Below are 14,216 nucleotides of genomic sequence, written 5' to 3' on the forward strand. Positions count from 1 at the left end.
ACTAGACTCTGGGAGTTTATTTGATTCGACGCCCACTGTATTTGAGCGCTTCGAATGCGCCGCGCGCTGGTAGATTCGACATCCAGCCCAAGCATCAGGACCCTGCTTGCATCCGAACGGCCATAGATCTCCACCGGAGAGTAGGTGCACACCATGCTAAATGACATTGAAATTGGGCATTGGGAAAAGTCAGCCCGCATGGGGCCAATAGCTGCTCCACTCTGGAATTTGATATGTGTTGACAGGAGGAGACCTCAAAGAGATGAAACTTTCGATGAACAACAAGAGACGCCCATAGCCCCAGCCGGCTGCCGCGGCGAATCCAATCAGAATGAGAGGCAACTCAACAAACATGACCAGCATCCATCTTGCAACTTTGGCCATCCAAAAGAGCCACATTGGCCGCCCCCACTCATTCTTCGGTGGCACCCTGGATCGATCAAGAAGCGGCTCGACGACGCTGTGAGACTGGTACAAAGGCGGCGCCAACATCATACATAGCGCACCCACGCGCCACATCCAGCGTTCGGCCGTGGACGGGAAATGTTCGTTCCATGCCGCCATGTGTATGGCACCATAAATTGCGCTGATGAGGGAAAATACCTTGTCAAACTGACCGAATTCTTTGTTCTTCATCGCGAACGCACCTTCGATCTTTCGGTTGCTTCGCTTCCCCAACCAAATCACAAATCTCTAATTCTGAACCACAAAGAGCGAAAACACTCACCTCCATCTGCATCCCCCTCTCCCTCCCCATCGCCCTCGCCCTCGCCCTCACCCTCCCAAACCCCTCCCCCACACCCCCACCCAACCAATTAACTCTCTTCCTCAGCAACGACGCCGTCCACCGCTGCTCCCACGCATGGTACAGCACAACCTCTGGCGCAACAACAGCAGCCAGAATCCACGTGAAACGGCGCCACAGCGCGCATGCCGTGCCCCTGTGCGGCCGCACGTTGGGATGGTACGCCGTCCAGGCGCAGAGTGAGAGTGTTGTTAGGCAGCCCAGCAGGAGCTGGTAGGTTCCGCGTGTTTTGGGGGAGGGATGCCAGGTGGGGTCGGCGGTGTGGGGGCTGCGGGTGGAAGGGTTTGTGGAGTTGGAGTTGGAGTTGTGGATGGTGGTGGTGGTGGTGGTGGAGAAAGCGTCGATGCTCGCTGCTGCTGCTACTGTGGTGAACAGCGGGAGGAGGCTGAAAAGGGGGAAACAAAAAAAAAAAAAATAAAAAAAATTGCATGCATGCATGTATGTACGTATGCTTCCAACAATAATTGCGAAGAATAGGTAGTCGAACAAAAAATCAAAGACAGCAGCAGCGACGGTAGCACCAGCACCAGCACTAGCACCAGCAGCATCAAACCCTTTTTCTATCTTTCATTTTGCCCACCAGCTATGTAGCTCCCTGGCTCCAGCCAGCCAGCCAGCTGGCTATTCGATACAGACATGGGTACAGTGGGTCTTTCTGCAATTCCGCACGCCATCCCATCAGCGAGACTGCGTGAGCGCGCGCTTAATCCCATCCCATCCCAGCCCTTGCTCGCTCGCTTCGGCCACCGCTGGCCAACCCAACACGGCGCGATACGTACCAAACACGTCAATCAAGTTGTCTTCTATCGTAAAGTGTGCAAAGAAAATTAAGCGATGTCGCTATTTTTCTTTCGAGGGGATGGGATGGAATGGAATGTGTATGAAGCGTGCGTGGGTGCGTGTGTGAAGAAAGAAAGAGCCGCGCAGTACTTTCTTCCTTCTGCAGGGTTAACCCATCGTCCGTCCGTCCGTTCGTCGAGCAGTCTAGTGCATCCCTGTCCCCTGCCTGCCTGCCTGTCTGCAGTGCAGTTAAGCCTCATCGAGGCGGAGGTGGGTGTGTGGGTGTGTGTGTGTGTGTGTGTGTGTGCGGACACGATGTTAGATGATTGGGCGCTTTCAGGAGATGGTTATTCCCTGACAAGTAAGCGATGAAAGCAAGTGGAAGACGTTTGGATGGATCGAGTCCAGAATCGCATTGCTACGAAGTTATATGTCTACATACGAAGTGAATTTTTTGAAGGAAAGGAAAAAGGGAGGCAGGCCATCGCAGAGGGACGGAGGGAATAATCACTACAACGCTAGTGGAGAAGGAAAACAAACCCAGTACAAAGGAAATGCTCGGATCGATCAAGGACCGCGGGAATCATGCGCTATGAGAAAAAGCAAAAAGACACAAAGGAAATTCTCCGACCGCCGGGATCAACAGTGCCGCGCACTCTCTACTGCAGTCCACCTATCATTTAAAGAATTGAATTGGCTCAACTCAGTAGTTCCTGCGCCTTGAGCTGCGTCGCCCAAAGTCTTCCTCAGCGTATCGGTCGCGCCTGTCTGCATCACCGCGACGCCGCGACCTCGGCGGCGGCGTCACATCCCTCGAGTTTGGACGAGAGCGCTCGTAGTCCATCGAATCGTATCGGCGGCTCCTCCTATCATGACGGCGGGGTGGAGTCGAGGCAGCGTCATCGTCGGAGTAGTAGTCGTCTCTCTGGTGCCTCTTGGACTTGGAGTTGGCGCCATACTTTTTCTCGAGGTGTTTTTCGAGGACGCGCAGGTTCCGAATGTTTGCCTTGAAGGCCGTGTCGGCAATGTCGCCAATTATGGGGACAAGGCCGATGGCGCCGTCGATGGCAATGTTTTGGGCCATTTTCATGTGTTCGGATCCGGAGAGGCCGCCGTCGACTTTGGCACACATGTTCCAAATGTACATGGCGAGGAGAACGTCGCTAACGTCACCGACACTGCACAGTATTAGTATCTTGCAATTGAGCGGCGGAGGGCGGCGGGACTTGCCCAGGAACGAGCCCGATGATGCTGCTCAAGCCAGCGCGGGTCACGCCAAGGTTGAAGCAGCTGTCGAGCAAACGCGCACGCTTGCGAACCTTTCTGAGAATGGCGGCATCATGCTCAGGAATGTAGCTGGCGACGTCCTTCTTCACCTTTTTATGTTTTCCTGATTTCGGATCCCTGACCCACTCGTAGTAAGGGTCCTAGAGGCGGGTTAATCCTTGATCAAGACACGAGCACCGAACCGAGTGTGTACTTACCCATTCCTCGTACGGGTCTCTTTGATTCTTCGAGTTCTTCGTCTTTGAAGTGACGACTCTTTTGAAAGCGTATTTGCCAATGGCGGTGGTCATTGTGTGCGTGAAATTGGCCAATCGCGTTGCGCGCTAAGGTGTTGGTGGCGCCGTGGAAGGATGACGAGGTAAAGGGTTCGCGATCGCTGGTAGAGTTCGGAGAAGGTGCGAGAGAGGGAATGTCGCTTGGTTGAGAAAACGGTCGACAGGAATTTTATACAGATCCGAGAGGTCTGACAAACGCGTGGGAGCGGCGGCTTCAGAGAGCCTCGAAGGGAACGTTTGGTCCTGCACGATTGTCTTTGAAACGGTGTCACTCTTAAACGCTGCGCGCAGTGCAGGACACGGCGCCCAGAGTAAACAAGATGTGGAGCGGGCCGGAGCGTTGTGGCAGAGGGACAAAGAAAATGGGTGGACGGCGAGGAAATGGGCCAGAAGAGGCCGCGCAAGACGACTATTTACAGGATGGACGCACTGGTGGCTTCCACCGCAGCAAGGAACGGGAATGAGCATGACGTCTTTGCTTAGCTGTCGCGCTTGTCGCGCCCAACGCTCACCCCAACGACGGGGTCGTGTGGATTCGCCACAAGCACAGCGTCGGTCGGTAGGATTGGAGCGGCCGAATGCGAGACCATGAGCACAAAGCCAGTGATTGGTGTCAACATCACAACTACTCATGGGTGCATGAGAGCGGGTCTCTGCTCGGAGGCTGTGCACAGCCACCCAAAGTCACCTCAGTGTGGCTGAAGCTTCCGCTCTCGCCGTGTGGCCGCCGCCCGCCAACGACAACACCCGACGCCCTCTTCCCGCCCCGGTCCTCCACCTCCACCTCCACCACCACCACCACCACCCTAGATCTGCCCGTAAGCATCGCCCGAGCGTGGCTGTACCCATCCAGACCACCCCATCGACCCCGTCGCCCTCGATCGCTGCGCTTGATTTCCAAAATCTGCGGGGTAGACTCGCCTGCCCGCGGCTGTGTCCCTCCATCGCTGCCCACCACCCCGTTGGCGCGGATATGCTCAGAGACACTGGTCAATATGGCAGAGACAAAGATGCGGCTAGTTGACTGTAAGGATATCTGCTCCTCCACCACTGCCCGCCTGAACGGCTCCGGCCCGTTGGTCTCGCTTTACAGCCACGCCGTTTGCCATGCCGCTGCTGCGCCGTGTCTGGCGGAAATAAGCCATCTTCACTTTTGCACATGCATGCCGCTGACCTTGTCCGATTTGAAATGTCAAAAGCTAATGTCATTGTTTGCTAGGGCTCGATGACTTATGCGTTCGCTTCATTGTTAACCTTCCCCAAGAAGAACTCGAATCGGTAGAACGAATATGCTTCCAAGTCGAAGAGGCTCATTGGTTTTACGAGGACTTTATCCGGCCTTTGGATGCCTCGCTCCCGTCGTTGAACCTCAGGAACTTCTGCCTCCTCATTTTCAAACACTGCCCACTCTTTTCCCGTTTCTCCCAAGATGACCACTTGGCCGCCTACTCCGAATTCCTCGCATACAAGACGCGTGTTCCCGTTCGGGGCGCCATACTTCTCAACGATGCCATGGACCAAGTTGTCCTCGTCAAGGGATGGAAAAAGGGCGCCAGGTGGAGCTTTCCCAGGGGCAAGATCAACAAGGACGAGGACGACCTGGACTGTGCGGTGAGAGAAGTTTACGAAGAGACTGGCTACGATGCTCGACAAGATGGTCTCGTCAAGGACGAGTCGCAGATGAAATCCATTGAAGTTTCCATGAGAGAACAACACATGCGACTCTACGTCTTTCGCGGAGTACCTATGGACTATCTATTTGAGCCACGCACACGCAAGGAGATTAGCGTAAGGATTGGGCTCTCATTTTGCTTAGCAGCTTGTTGACCGACCGCAGAAAATCTCTTGGTACAAACTCTCCGAACTTCCCACGCTGAGAAAGTCCCGACAAGCTCAAGGGACTGGAGAAGGCTTGCTTAAAGAGAACATGTTCTATATGGTAGCGCCATTCTTAGGTCCACTCAAGGGCTGGATCAAACAGCAAAAGAAACTTGAAAGACGAAGCGCACAAGTCAGCATGGCTGAACAATCGGCCGCAGACATTGAGGCAGATAAGGCCACCGAGTCTGCTGCGGAGCCAGCACCACCGCTGGCCGCTCCTCCAGATGGACATCTTGAACGACTGTTGGCTGGCCTTCGGGGCAGCAAGGGACCAAATGTCGCGAATATGTTGGCAGCTGCCGCAAGTCCCCAACTGGTACCTGACGCAGCCTCGGAGCTCAAACGCTTGCTGAGCGTCAATGGACAAGGCCCTGCTGCTGCGGTAGCCTCTGCATCGATGTCTGTATCCACTAAAACCGCCACCGTTCAACCTGTTGACAACCCGCTTTTGAGTATGCTCAAAGGCAATGCCGGTCCATCTCCAGGAGTCTCAGCCTCTGCCAGCATGCCACCGGCAACGCCCTTTGACCAAATTGCCGCGACACCTGCACAGCCAGGTACTACTCATCATCAACATCCTCGACCTCCGCCTTTCCCCAGCATGCCATCCGCGCCGTCGTTTCCATACTCGCCAGCACACGCACACCAAATTCAACACCCGTCACCTCATCCCTCAGGTCCTCAACCTCGTATGCCGCCACAAGGACCACGTCTCCAGCCCCATTTTGGTCCACCCCATTTCCGGAACGACTTGCCCATGGGGCCTCCAAATCAAATGATGCCTTCTGGTCCCGGCTTCCGTCCGCCTCAGGCCAACTTTCCTCATTGGCAGCAACAGCAGCGTCCTGCGTTTTCTCAGCCACACAGGGCTGTGCATCCAGGGTTTCAGCAGATGCCATCGCACGCAGCTAGGCCGTACCATAGAACGGGAGATCCCAAGTTTGCTCCAGTCCCACATCAGACGACTGCTCCTCCAATTGTGCCCCCAGCTTCCAAACTTCCGCCTCCCCGGTTGAATCCCCATACCGCTGGGCTTTTGAATTCATTCAAGGGCAACAGAGCAAACGAGAAGTCGGAATCTCAACCTGCCGCTCCGCCTGTCATGAAACCATTCACCGCTGCCGCCGAGATTTACCAACGCCCTGAAGAGCAACAGTCGCCCTTGCCGATTAGATTGGCACCTCAGGGTCCAGAAGGAGAATCTGCACAGCCGAAACCCAATGAAGGCATCGTCGACGGTCAACCGCCGCCTCTTCTCATTGCAACCAAGCCGAGGAACGAGCAACAGAATGCATTGCTGAATCTCTTCAGGAAGCCTTCCCAGACCAGCCCCACAGCGTTGCTGCAGCAGACCCTTGCCCCTCCGACTGGCAGTGAGCCAGTCGAACTCTCCGCTGTTAGTCCCAGCATTGAGCAGCAAAATGTGGCGGAGCCTATGCTGAAAAACGGTCCCCCTCGTGTCGAAGTCCAGGAGAAACCAGGAGACTTGACCTCGGCAACTGTTCCGGGCCCGTTGAACACACCCAGTCTCGAGGCTGTGCGCAACAAGCACGGTAAGATGGGGCACGCCAATGGTCGCTCGCCGAGAGCATCACCGAAGCCGCGTAAGAAGCAGGAAAAGGCCGCACCGCCGCAATTCTCCATCCTGACTCGCCCCCATCCCGACGTCTCGGCCACTCCGAGCCCGAAGCACGTCCCTGGGCCTAGCCCTGGGCTATCACAACAAGCTCAGTCACAACCGCAGCCCAGTCTCGAAACCCCCAAGGCGGAGGCTCAGAAGCCCTTTGCGCCTCAGATTCTTCGCCGCCCCCAGGGCGACGTCAAGTCTTCAGAGGTCAAGTCCACTGGGCAGTCTTATGACCGCAGAGACAGCATGCCGAGCGAGCAAAGGAACAATCTGCTCTCTCTATTTGGCAAAACGGCGGCGTCGAATTCGAGTCCTCCGCAGGTACATTCCGGCCTTGTAAGCCCCGTCAGCCCGTTTCCTGAGAAGCAGGGGAATCCGGGGTCGGGTCAACAGCGGTCGAGGATTAGTAGCATTGCCTCGACCGACGCAGCAATTAGGAGTGCAAGGGCAAGCGTCAGTAGCTCCAAGAATCCTGCAGACAAGAGCTTCTTGTTGGGTTATCTTAATGGCGTGGTCAAGGATGCAGGAAAATGATTAGCTAGGCTTGATGATTTTCACGGCATGGAAGGCCCTTTTCTGGTAGCTCTAAAGAGTGAGAAAGTAGAAATCATGAATGTTGAAGATGTTGACAACGTGCCGTGATGTGTGACCCAATCGGCGATGAGATTTGGCAAATTCCGAGCTAGGGCTTGGAAAGTTGCATTACCAAAGCACCTCGAGCTTCTCCACCACCATTCCTCTGCCGGGCACAAAATGCCAATGCGACTACGCCCAGCAGGCGTTCGATCGCCAAACGCAACCTCCCTCCGCGCGCCGAGTCGACTGTTCACGTTGAGTGCTGCGCGGCCGCTCGCACCTCGACGAAGTTCTGCAGCTTTCATCGCTTTACCGACCAGAAGCATCCGCAGCTTCGCCACAACCACCACCACCACGAATGAGACTGTCACCTCCGACACCTCAGAACAAACTTCAAAACAAAATGGATCAATTCATCACGAGCCTCCCACCGCGCCGGTGCCTGCGGGCATTGCGCCACTGCCGCACCGAACAATAGTCTGCGTCAGCGGGGAAATGGCAGCGCCGTTTCTGAACGGGCTGGCGACGAACAAGGTACCGTCGTGGCTCAATCAAGTAGACAAGGGAATGCAGGGGCTGTATACGGGGATCCTGAACGCGCAGGGGCGCGTCATGTTCGACTGCTTCATGTACCCGACGACGGTGCTGAACAAGGACGGCGAGCGCGTGCGCGCCATGTACATCGAGGTGGACAAGCACATCGGGACAAAGCTCATGTTCAACCTCAAGCGGTACAGATTGCGGACCAGGGTGAACCTCGAGTATGCGCGCGATCGCGGCGTCTTTGCTGCGTGGGGCCCCGGGTTTGGCGAGCAAAAAGATGGTAATGTCACGCAGACGCATCTGCCCAAGCCCGGCGAGCTCATCACTTTCAATGACCCGCGGATACCGGGCTTCGGCACGCGCTACGTTGTGCCGCTGACGGACGAGTACAAGGCGTCTTCTGCGTGGACTGGACCGCCCAATACGACGGACTGGGAGCTGCCGGAGCAGCTTCAGTCGATTGAAGCGCTGAAGTCTCTGCCGCGCGTCTCGACAGACCACTACCACATCCGCCGTTACCTGGCGGGTCTGCCAGAGGGCCCGCAGGAAGTGCTCTGCGACGACTCGCTGCCGCTCGAGTGCAACATGGACCTCATGCGCGGCATCGATTTCCAAAAGGGCTGCTATGTCGGGCAGGAGCTCACCATCCGCACCAAGCACACGGGCGTCGTGCGCAAGCGCGTGCTCCCCGTGCGCCTCTACAACCTCGACGCCAACAACCTCGCCGCCGCCAAGGTGCCCTCGAAGCTCGAACTGGTCAAGGAAGAAGACGGCTTCTGGGGCGCGCACGAAATCGGCGCCCTCAGGAAACGCAGCGTCAGCGGCATCCGCCCCGCTGCTGCTCTCTTCACCGAGGCGCCCGAGGGCCCGAAACCAATCTCCGCGGCTGAGGCAGAGGCCAAAGATGACGACGAGGACGCGGGCGAAGAGGTACTAGATGCCAAGTTGGCGGCCAAAGAGGCAGCCAAAGCGGTGCGCCAATACCGCCGCCAAAACCGCGCCGTCGGCACTTTCCTCAACGGCATCGGCAACATCGGCCTCGCGCTCTGCCGCCTCGACGCCCTAACCGACGTGCGCGTCGCCGGCTGGGAGCAACAGCAATCTGAACTGGGCCGCAGCTACGCACCGAACGAGAAATTCGGCATCCGCTGGAAGAAATCCGACAACGACTCAGAGACAGAAGAAGCCGCCGCCGGCATCAAAGCCTTCGTGCCGGCCTGGCACCGCGAGCGCATGGAAGAAGAGGAGAGCGCGCGCGCCGAGGAGCGGCGTCGCCGTCGCGCGGCCGTCGAGGCCGGCCGCCGCCTCGTCGAGCAGGGCGAACTCGTGGGCGAGACGCGCACGACGCACAAGCGGCGCCATCTGCGCAGCAAGGCCAAGCAGGCCATGCAGCGCGTGCTCCGCGGCGAGGAAGTCCTGGAGGACCGCAGCGTGTGGGACACGATTGACGAGACGGCCGAGGAGCGCGAGGCGCGACTCCGGCGCGAACAAGAGGAGCAGCGGATTTTCGAAGAAATGGAGGAAGAGGAGGGTGATGCGGATGATTACGAGGTCGGCGTTGACAAGGGCATCACGCACCGTTTGAACAAGGAACAGCTGAAGGAGTTGCGCAAGGAGAGGAGGCGCAATTTGAAGGCGAAGCGCGAGTTGGAGCCGAAGCACCTGATCAGGAAGGAGAAGGCGCGGAGGGATCGCGAGAAGGAGGAAAACTCGAAGGGTCGCAAGGGTGGTTGGTTGAAGGGGGATGAGTGAGGCTCTGAGGTCTCGTCGATCAATTGCTGTGTGTGTATGCATGTATGTATAGATGGGTGAAAAGGGAGCTTGCGCGAGAGTGTGAAGTCGTAGTGGCGGTGTTAGACTTTCAGTGCAACAAACGGCAGGCAGGCAAGCAGGCAAAAAGGCATGAAGAAAGGCTGCAACTGCAACTTTCCTCCTCCCTCCACCCCTCCTCCTTGTCTGCTCACTTGCTTGCTAGACCGAGTCTGCTTGACTAAAGAAATAGGTTTCTACCCAGGTTGAAGCCTTGTTGGCGACGCTTGTGTGTGTGTGTGTGTGTGTGTGTGTGCGCGTGTGTATCTAGCACGGCAGTACGGGAAGGAAGTCGTGTTTTGTGATGTCGCCTTGTATTGGGATGAGTTGAATTGAATTGAATTGGATTAAGTTGCGTATATGTATCAAAGGGATGAGGAGGGGGGGGGGGGGGGGGGGGGGGGGGGGGGGGGCAGAGCGAAGGAAGGAGCGAGGGAGGGAAAAAGGTGGCAGGGGCAGCAGATACGGATAAGGAACAGATTGACGCAGCGAGTGATAAATAATGGATAGATGACGGACGAAGGAATAGATAGAGCAGCAAGCGCGTAAACAATCTAGGTGAAAGCAAGGATGCAGAACAAGAGGATGGATGAATGGCGGGATCAGAATTGCTTGCTCGGGTAAGATGTGAGTGTGTTTGACATGCTATTTGCTATATCTGCACCATTTCCGGCACATGCATGTACATGCAAGACTATACACACCTCTCTATCTCTCTCCATGCCATTCATTGGAGATGGTTGAGGGGGGCGTGCGTGGGACAAAGTGAGTACCTACGAGACCAATTTTCGAGGCGGAGATAGACCGGAAGATTCTACATTTCTAGATAAGCGTGTGTATGTGTGAATGCAGGGATGGAAGAACATGATGCAACCGAAGCCCTGACTGACTGGCTGACTATGCAATGTTTACAGTATGCCAGAATGGAATAGAGGAGAATGGAATCGTGAAGAACGCCTTCGCTATGCTGTGTTGAAGCAATCATGAAAGAGAAGGGAGAAGAGAAAGAAAAAGGAGCACTGTTTTTTGTGCTGCTGCGAGTGGCGACCTAGGTATGGAGAATGCGAGGTCTTGGATGCCAAACACATACATCCGAAGAGGGAGGACGGGGCGGCACGATCAACGCTGCCAGTCTCCCAGCTCAACGCAGTCCCCACAATGCAGGAATAAGAGCAAAAGCAAAGAAAGAGAGAGTGAGAAAATGTCGGCAGGCAAGCAAGCAAGCGAGCAAGCTCACTCACTCACTCACTCACCCCACCGGCCCAACCCTCAGCACCAAATCGCCGCCATCGCGCGTCGGCGTGAGACGCTGCTGCGTCGCCGACGCAGCATCATCCGTCGACGACCAAATGCCATCATCATCGCCACCATACCCGTATCCCTCATAAAGACCGGGTCCCGTTTGCGTCTGAGGCGCCGGAGCACGATACCGGTCCCACGCCTGCTGCCGCTGCTGCTGCTGGCCGCCGCGGCTCTGCCCTCCTCGACCACCACCATAGTACCCCTGGCTGGGAGCACCTTCACGAAACACGACGGTCCCCGCAACCGTGATCTTACCGCCGCCCGAGCCATTGCTTCCGCTGTTGCCACTGCTACAGCTATCGGAGCTGTCGTTGCGGCCCGCCGCTGGCGGCGGCGCCCGGGGCCCCCCCACAGCACCACCTCCAGAGGAATGGTGAGGAGATGGGTGGGGATAGTCCTTCCACGGCACGACGGCGTCGCCGCCGCCGCTCGCATGGCTGCTGCGGTCCGTGCGGCCCGTTTGCTGCGACGATGAGGGCGGGCCCGCGCTCAGCGCACCGCTGCTGCCGTTGTGGAAGACGGTTACGTACGGCGGTGCGGGGGCGTGCAGCGTGCCGGACGCGCCGTTGGTGGTGGTGGTGGGTGGAGCTTTGCCTTGGTAGTGGAAGGGAAAGGGGTAGGGGTAGTGCTGTGACAGTGGATGCTGCTGCTGCTGGGCCGGCGCGGGATGTAGCTGTTGTGATTGTGATTGAGACTGTTGCGCCTGGTTGAACAGCATCCCCTTGGCCAGATGCTCAGCTGCTCCGGGACCTAGCCGGCGTGCAGCGAGCGCTTTGGACGTGTTAGCTGCGTAGGATGTCGGTCCTGCCGCCCCCGTGTACGTCTGTGTCTCCGGCGCCGGACTCGGGCTCGGTGCCTGGCTGCGACTAAAGGGCGGGACGGCAACCGGTGTCGATTCGGCAGAAGATGAAGCGTTGGGAGAGTGGTCGACGCCACGCGGCACGGCTTGATTGCTTGAGCGGGGCACTTTGGGGTAGCGGAGATCGGAAATGGGCGACGAGTTGTGCGAAGACTGCGAGGCGGCAGCGGGAGGGGGTGGCGTGCTGCTTGCGGTTGGATGGGATTCAGGGGGTGTGAGTTGTTTTTCTGCAGACGCCGGTTCCTCGGGCGGCGACAGGTCATTTGGAGACGCAGACTCAATTGAAGTGAGAGATGCCGTCGAGGCGCGTCGGCGCTGGGGCACGGGCTTTCGAGGTAGCTGTTGGTAGCGGGATGGTGAGTGTTGGAGAAACTGAGGCGGCGTGGGGATGCGGGCCGTCGTTGGCGCCTGTGGGGGTGGCGGTGAGGCACCCGCTGGCCACTGGGTTACTGGACGAATTGTCGACTGGGGAACGTGGGGCGTGTAGTGCTCGGGCGGTGTCCTTGTCATGCTCGATGGGCTTGTGGTGTACTGAGTTGGGTGCTGGGAGACACTTCCAGAGCTGGAAATCATCGTTGTACCGCCGCTGGAAGAGCTGGCTTGCGTGACGCGTACATAGGGATTGACAGCAGCATGAAAAGTCGACGGATCCTGAACAGGTCTGTCTGTTATCATGGCCGTGGCCGTTGGAGATGTTTGGATCCGCAGGGGAGACGGGATAGGAGGGGGAGAGGGCCAGGTCGAGCGATGATGATTCGGCGCTGGTGGTGCCATTGTCGGCATCCCTGTAGCTTGCAAAGCCTCAGGACTTTGCACATAGTCCTCTGCAAACTGAGGACGATGGTGCACTGCCATCGGCGGAGCAAGCTGCGGAGGGTTGCGAGACGGAACAGATTCTCTTCCCCATTGGCGACCCGAATCTTCTTCGAAAACAGTCTGCGAGCTCTCGCGGCACAATTGAGGTCGAACAGCCACCACAGCAGCGGAAGGCTGGACCATGCGGTCCATATCGGAGCCGGAGCCAGTGGCATGGTGCGCGGGCTCAGGCTTTTCTGGCAAAAGCTGCGAGACAGTTCTCTCACTCGCTGCCGACCCCAATGCAGCATCGACGGCCACAGGATCTTGACTGATGGCAAGCCCGATTTGGTCTGCCGGTGGTGAAGGGGTCCGCAGTCTGATTGTCCAACCACGGTCGACTGTGGTCTGTGGCAACGAAACGCCGACTTGACCGCCAGATCGTGGGTCTTTGGCATCCTTGGCAGGTCCGCGGTTTGCATTCGGATCGCGAGGGAGGGATCCCAGTGCGGCGAGATCAGAAGGTTCTAGATGGTCTGGTCCCTGGTCTGCCGGAGGCGTCACTGACCAAATGTCCCTGTCTCTCTTTTCAAGCACGTCGTCATTTTTGCGCCTGTGCCGTTTTCTCAGCCATGCCAGGAAGAACACGGCGCCAACAAGCAAGGCAGCGCCAGCCACTCCACCGACGGTGATGCCAGCGACTTGGGAGTTGCTAAGACCACCTTTTTCATACGAGGCGGTGTTATTGGAGTTTGCAGCCGTGGCAGTCGTCAATGGAACAATTGTCGAAGAAGCATGTGCCGAGGTGGAGCTGGGAGTTTGCTTCGTCGACAAAGTGCTCGCGTGGCTTGTCGAATTAGCTGCCGGAGTCGACGTGCTCCGGACGGTCGAATTATGCGCAACGGTCGGGGTACTCAAGGACCCTGTCCTAGTAGCCCTCGAGGCAGTGCTAGTGATTTGAGCGGTAAAAAAAAGGATCGTATGTGTCGGCGCAACGGCCGCTGCAATTCCATCGCAGATGGAATAGCTGGAAGCTAAATTTTTGGCAGATGTGCAAGAAGCAACAGCGCACTCGTAGGCAGCCTCTCCCAGACTCAGACCGGAGGAGCTGTACTGAGTGCAGTAACAGGCAATGTCAGCTGCGCTCGAGCATGTCGTAGGATACTCGTCTCGAAGGATGGTCTGCAGGCATGGCTGGGCACAGTCGGGGACGTCTGCCTGCAGATACGAAGGAAAGGAAGTCGAAATGGCCAATGCACTCGTGGAGGATGCTCTTGGATATGCCCAAGCGAAAGACGGTAAGAGGATGAGTAATGGTTGGAGCAAGCCAAGAAGCATGTTTGAACAAGACTGAGACTCAATGGTCAGAATCGGGTCGGATCCGATGGCCGCGGCCGGCTCACCTGTGCAGTCGCTGGGTATTACGACATGGAGCTATATTGTGTTCGTATTCGGAATGGAAAAATTAGTTGGACAGAAGGGCCGGTCAACGGCCGAGGCAAAGGCAAAAGGAGCGGCGACGAAAACGCAAAGAAAGTAAAAAAAAAAAGGAGGAAGGGAAGAATTGGTGAGATTTGTCGTATCAGTCAGTGAGCATGCATGGAGGGCGAGAGGCGGGGGAGAGAGGCCATTGATGATATGTTGACTGCAAGCGCCCTCGCACGCGCTCGGGAAGCG

The 14,216-nt window shown here is 57.1% G+C and overlaps 5 protein-coding genes across 5 annotated transcripts; 2 read left to right on the forward strand and 3 right to left on the reverse strand.

Moving 5' to 3' along the window:
* Window positions 1–554: 554 nt before the first annotated feature.
* Window positions 555–1,417, reverse strand: IWZ02DRAFT_290446 (uncharacterized protein). The gene has a single exon (XM_066763778.1). The coding sequence runs from the start codon at window positions 1,241–1,243 to the stop codon at window positions 608–610; it is 636 nt and encodes a 211-aa protein (XP_066621562.1). The 5' UTR covers window positions 1,244–1,417; the 3' UTR covers window positions 555–607.
* A 705-nt stretch (window positions 1,418–2,122) lies between these two features.
* IWZ02DRAFT_290469 (uncharacterized protein) lies at window positions 2,123–3,394 on the reverse strand. Its single transcript, XM_066763779.1, has 3 exons — window positions 3,070–3,394; window positions 2,816–3,012; window positions 2,123–2,763 (listed from the first exon to the last, which is right to left on the reverse strand). Exons 1-3 carry the CDS (start codon window positions 3,160–3,162, stop codon window positions 2,289–2,291), a joined length of 765 nt encoding a protein of 254 aa, XP_066621563.1. The 5' UTR covers window positions 3,163–3,394; the 3' UTR covers window positions 2,123–2,288.
* A 533-nt stretch (window positions 3,395–3,927) lies between these two features.
* On the forward strand, window positions 3,928–7,284 carry IWZ02DRAFT_453910 (uncharacterized protein). The gene is made up of 3 exons (XM_066767686.1): window positions 3,928–4,173; window positions 4,367–4,935; window positions 4,985–7,284. Exons 1-3 carry the CDS (start codon window positions 4,143–4,145, stop codon window positions 7,187–7,189), a joined length of 2,805 nt encoding a protein of 934 aa, XP_066621564.1. The 5' UTR covers window positions 3,928–4,142; the 3' UTR covers window positions 7,190–7,284.
* Window positions 7,285–7,351: 67 nt separating this feature from the next.
* IWZ02DRAFT_403627 (uncharacterized protein) lies at window positions 7,352–8,860 on the forward strand (the record flags this gene model as incomplete). The annotated part of the gene is made up of 3 exons (XM_066765645.1): window positions 7,352–8,143; window positions 8,222–8,530; window positions 8,735–8,860. Coding segments are annotated over exons 1-3 (1,170 nt in total), but the record flags the coding sequence as incomplete, so codon positions are not given.
* Window positions 8,861–11,497: 2,637 nt separating this feature from the next.
* IWZ02DRAFT_290520 (uncharacterized protein) lies at window positions 11,498–14,205 on the reverse strand. Its single transcript, XM_066763780.1, has 3 exons — window positions 13,943–14,205; window positions 12,289–13,889; window positions 11,498–12,185 (listed from the first exon to the last, which is right to left on the reverse strand). The coding sequence occupies exons 2-3, from the start codon at window positions 13,875–13,877 to the stop codon at window positions 11,636–11,638; spliced, it is 2,139 nt and encodes a 712-aa protein (XP_066621566.1). The 5' UTR covers window positions 13,878–13,889; window positions 13,943–14,205; the 3' UTR covers window positions 11,498–11,635.
* Between the last annotated feature and the right edge of the window lie 11 nt (window positions 14,206–14,216).

This window comes from Phyllosticta citriasiana, assembly GCF_038021145.1.
Source record: "Phyllosticta citriasiana strain CBS 120426 chromosome Unknown IWZ02scaffold_8, whole genome shotgun sequence".
Taxonomy (NCBI): Eukaryota; Fungi; Ascomycota; class Dothideomycetes; order Botryosphaeriales; family Phyllostictaceae; genus Phyllosticta; species Phyllosticta citriasiana.

Bases quoted from the DNA above. Each gene is read 5' to 3' on its own strand.
- IWZ02DRAFT_290446 (XM_066763778.1), bottom strand. From the start codon at position 1,243: ATGCATGCATGCAATTTTTTTTATTTTTTTTTTTTTTGTTTCCCCCTT.
- IWZ02DRAFT_290469 (XM_066763779.1), bottom strand. From the start codon at position 3,162: ATGACCACCGCCATTGGCAAATACGCTTTCAAAAGAGTCGTCACTTCA. The intron at 3,013-3,069 runs GTAAGTACACAC...ACCCGCCTCTAG, and splicing joins GAGACCCGTACGAGGAATGG to GACCCTTACTACGAGTGGGT. The intron at 2,764-2,815 runs GCAAGTCCCGCC...AATACTGTGCAG, and splicing joins ATCATCGGGCTCGTTCCTGG to TGTCGGTGACGTTAGCGACG.
- IWZ02DRAFT_453910 (XM_066767686.1), top strand. From the start codon at position 4,143: ATGGCAGAGACAAAGATGCGGCTAGTTGACT. The intron at 4,174-4,366 runs GTAAGGATATCT...ATTGTTTGCTAG, and splicing joins AAAGATGCGGCTAGTTGACT to GGCTCGATGACTTATGCGTT. The intron at 4,936-4,984 runs GTAAGGATTGGG...GACCGACCGCAG, and splicing joins GCACACGCAAGGAGATTAGC to AAAATCTCTTGGTACAAACT.
- IWZ02DRAFT_290520 (XM_066763780.1), bottom strand. From the start codon at position 13,877: ATGCTTCTTGGCTTGCTCCAACCATTACTCATCCTCTTACCGTCTTTC. The intron at 12,186-12,288 runs GCACCCAACTCA...CCAGTAACCCAG, and splicing joins AGCTCTGGAAGTGTCTCCCA to TGGCCAGCGGGTGCCTCACC.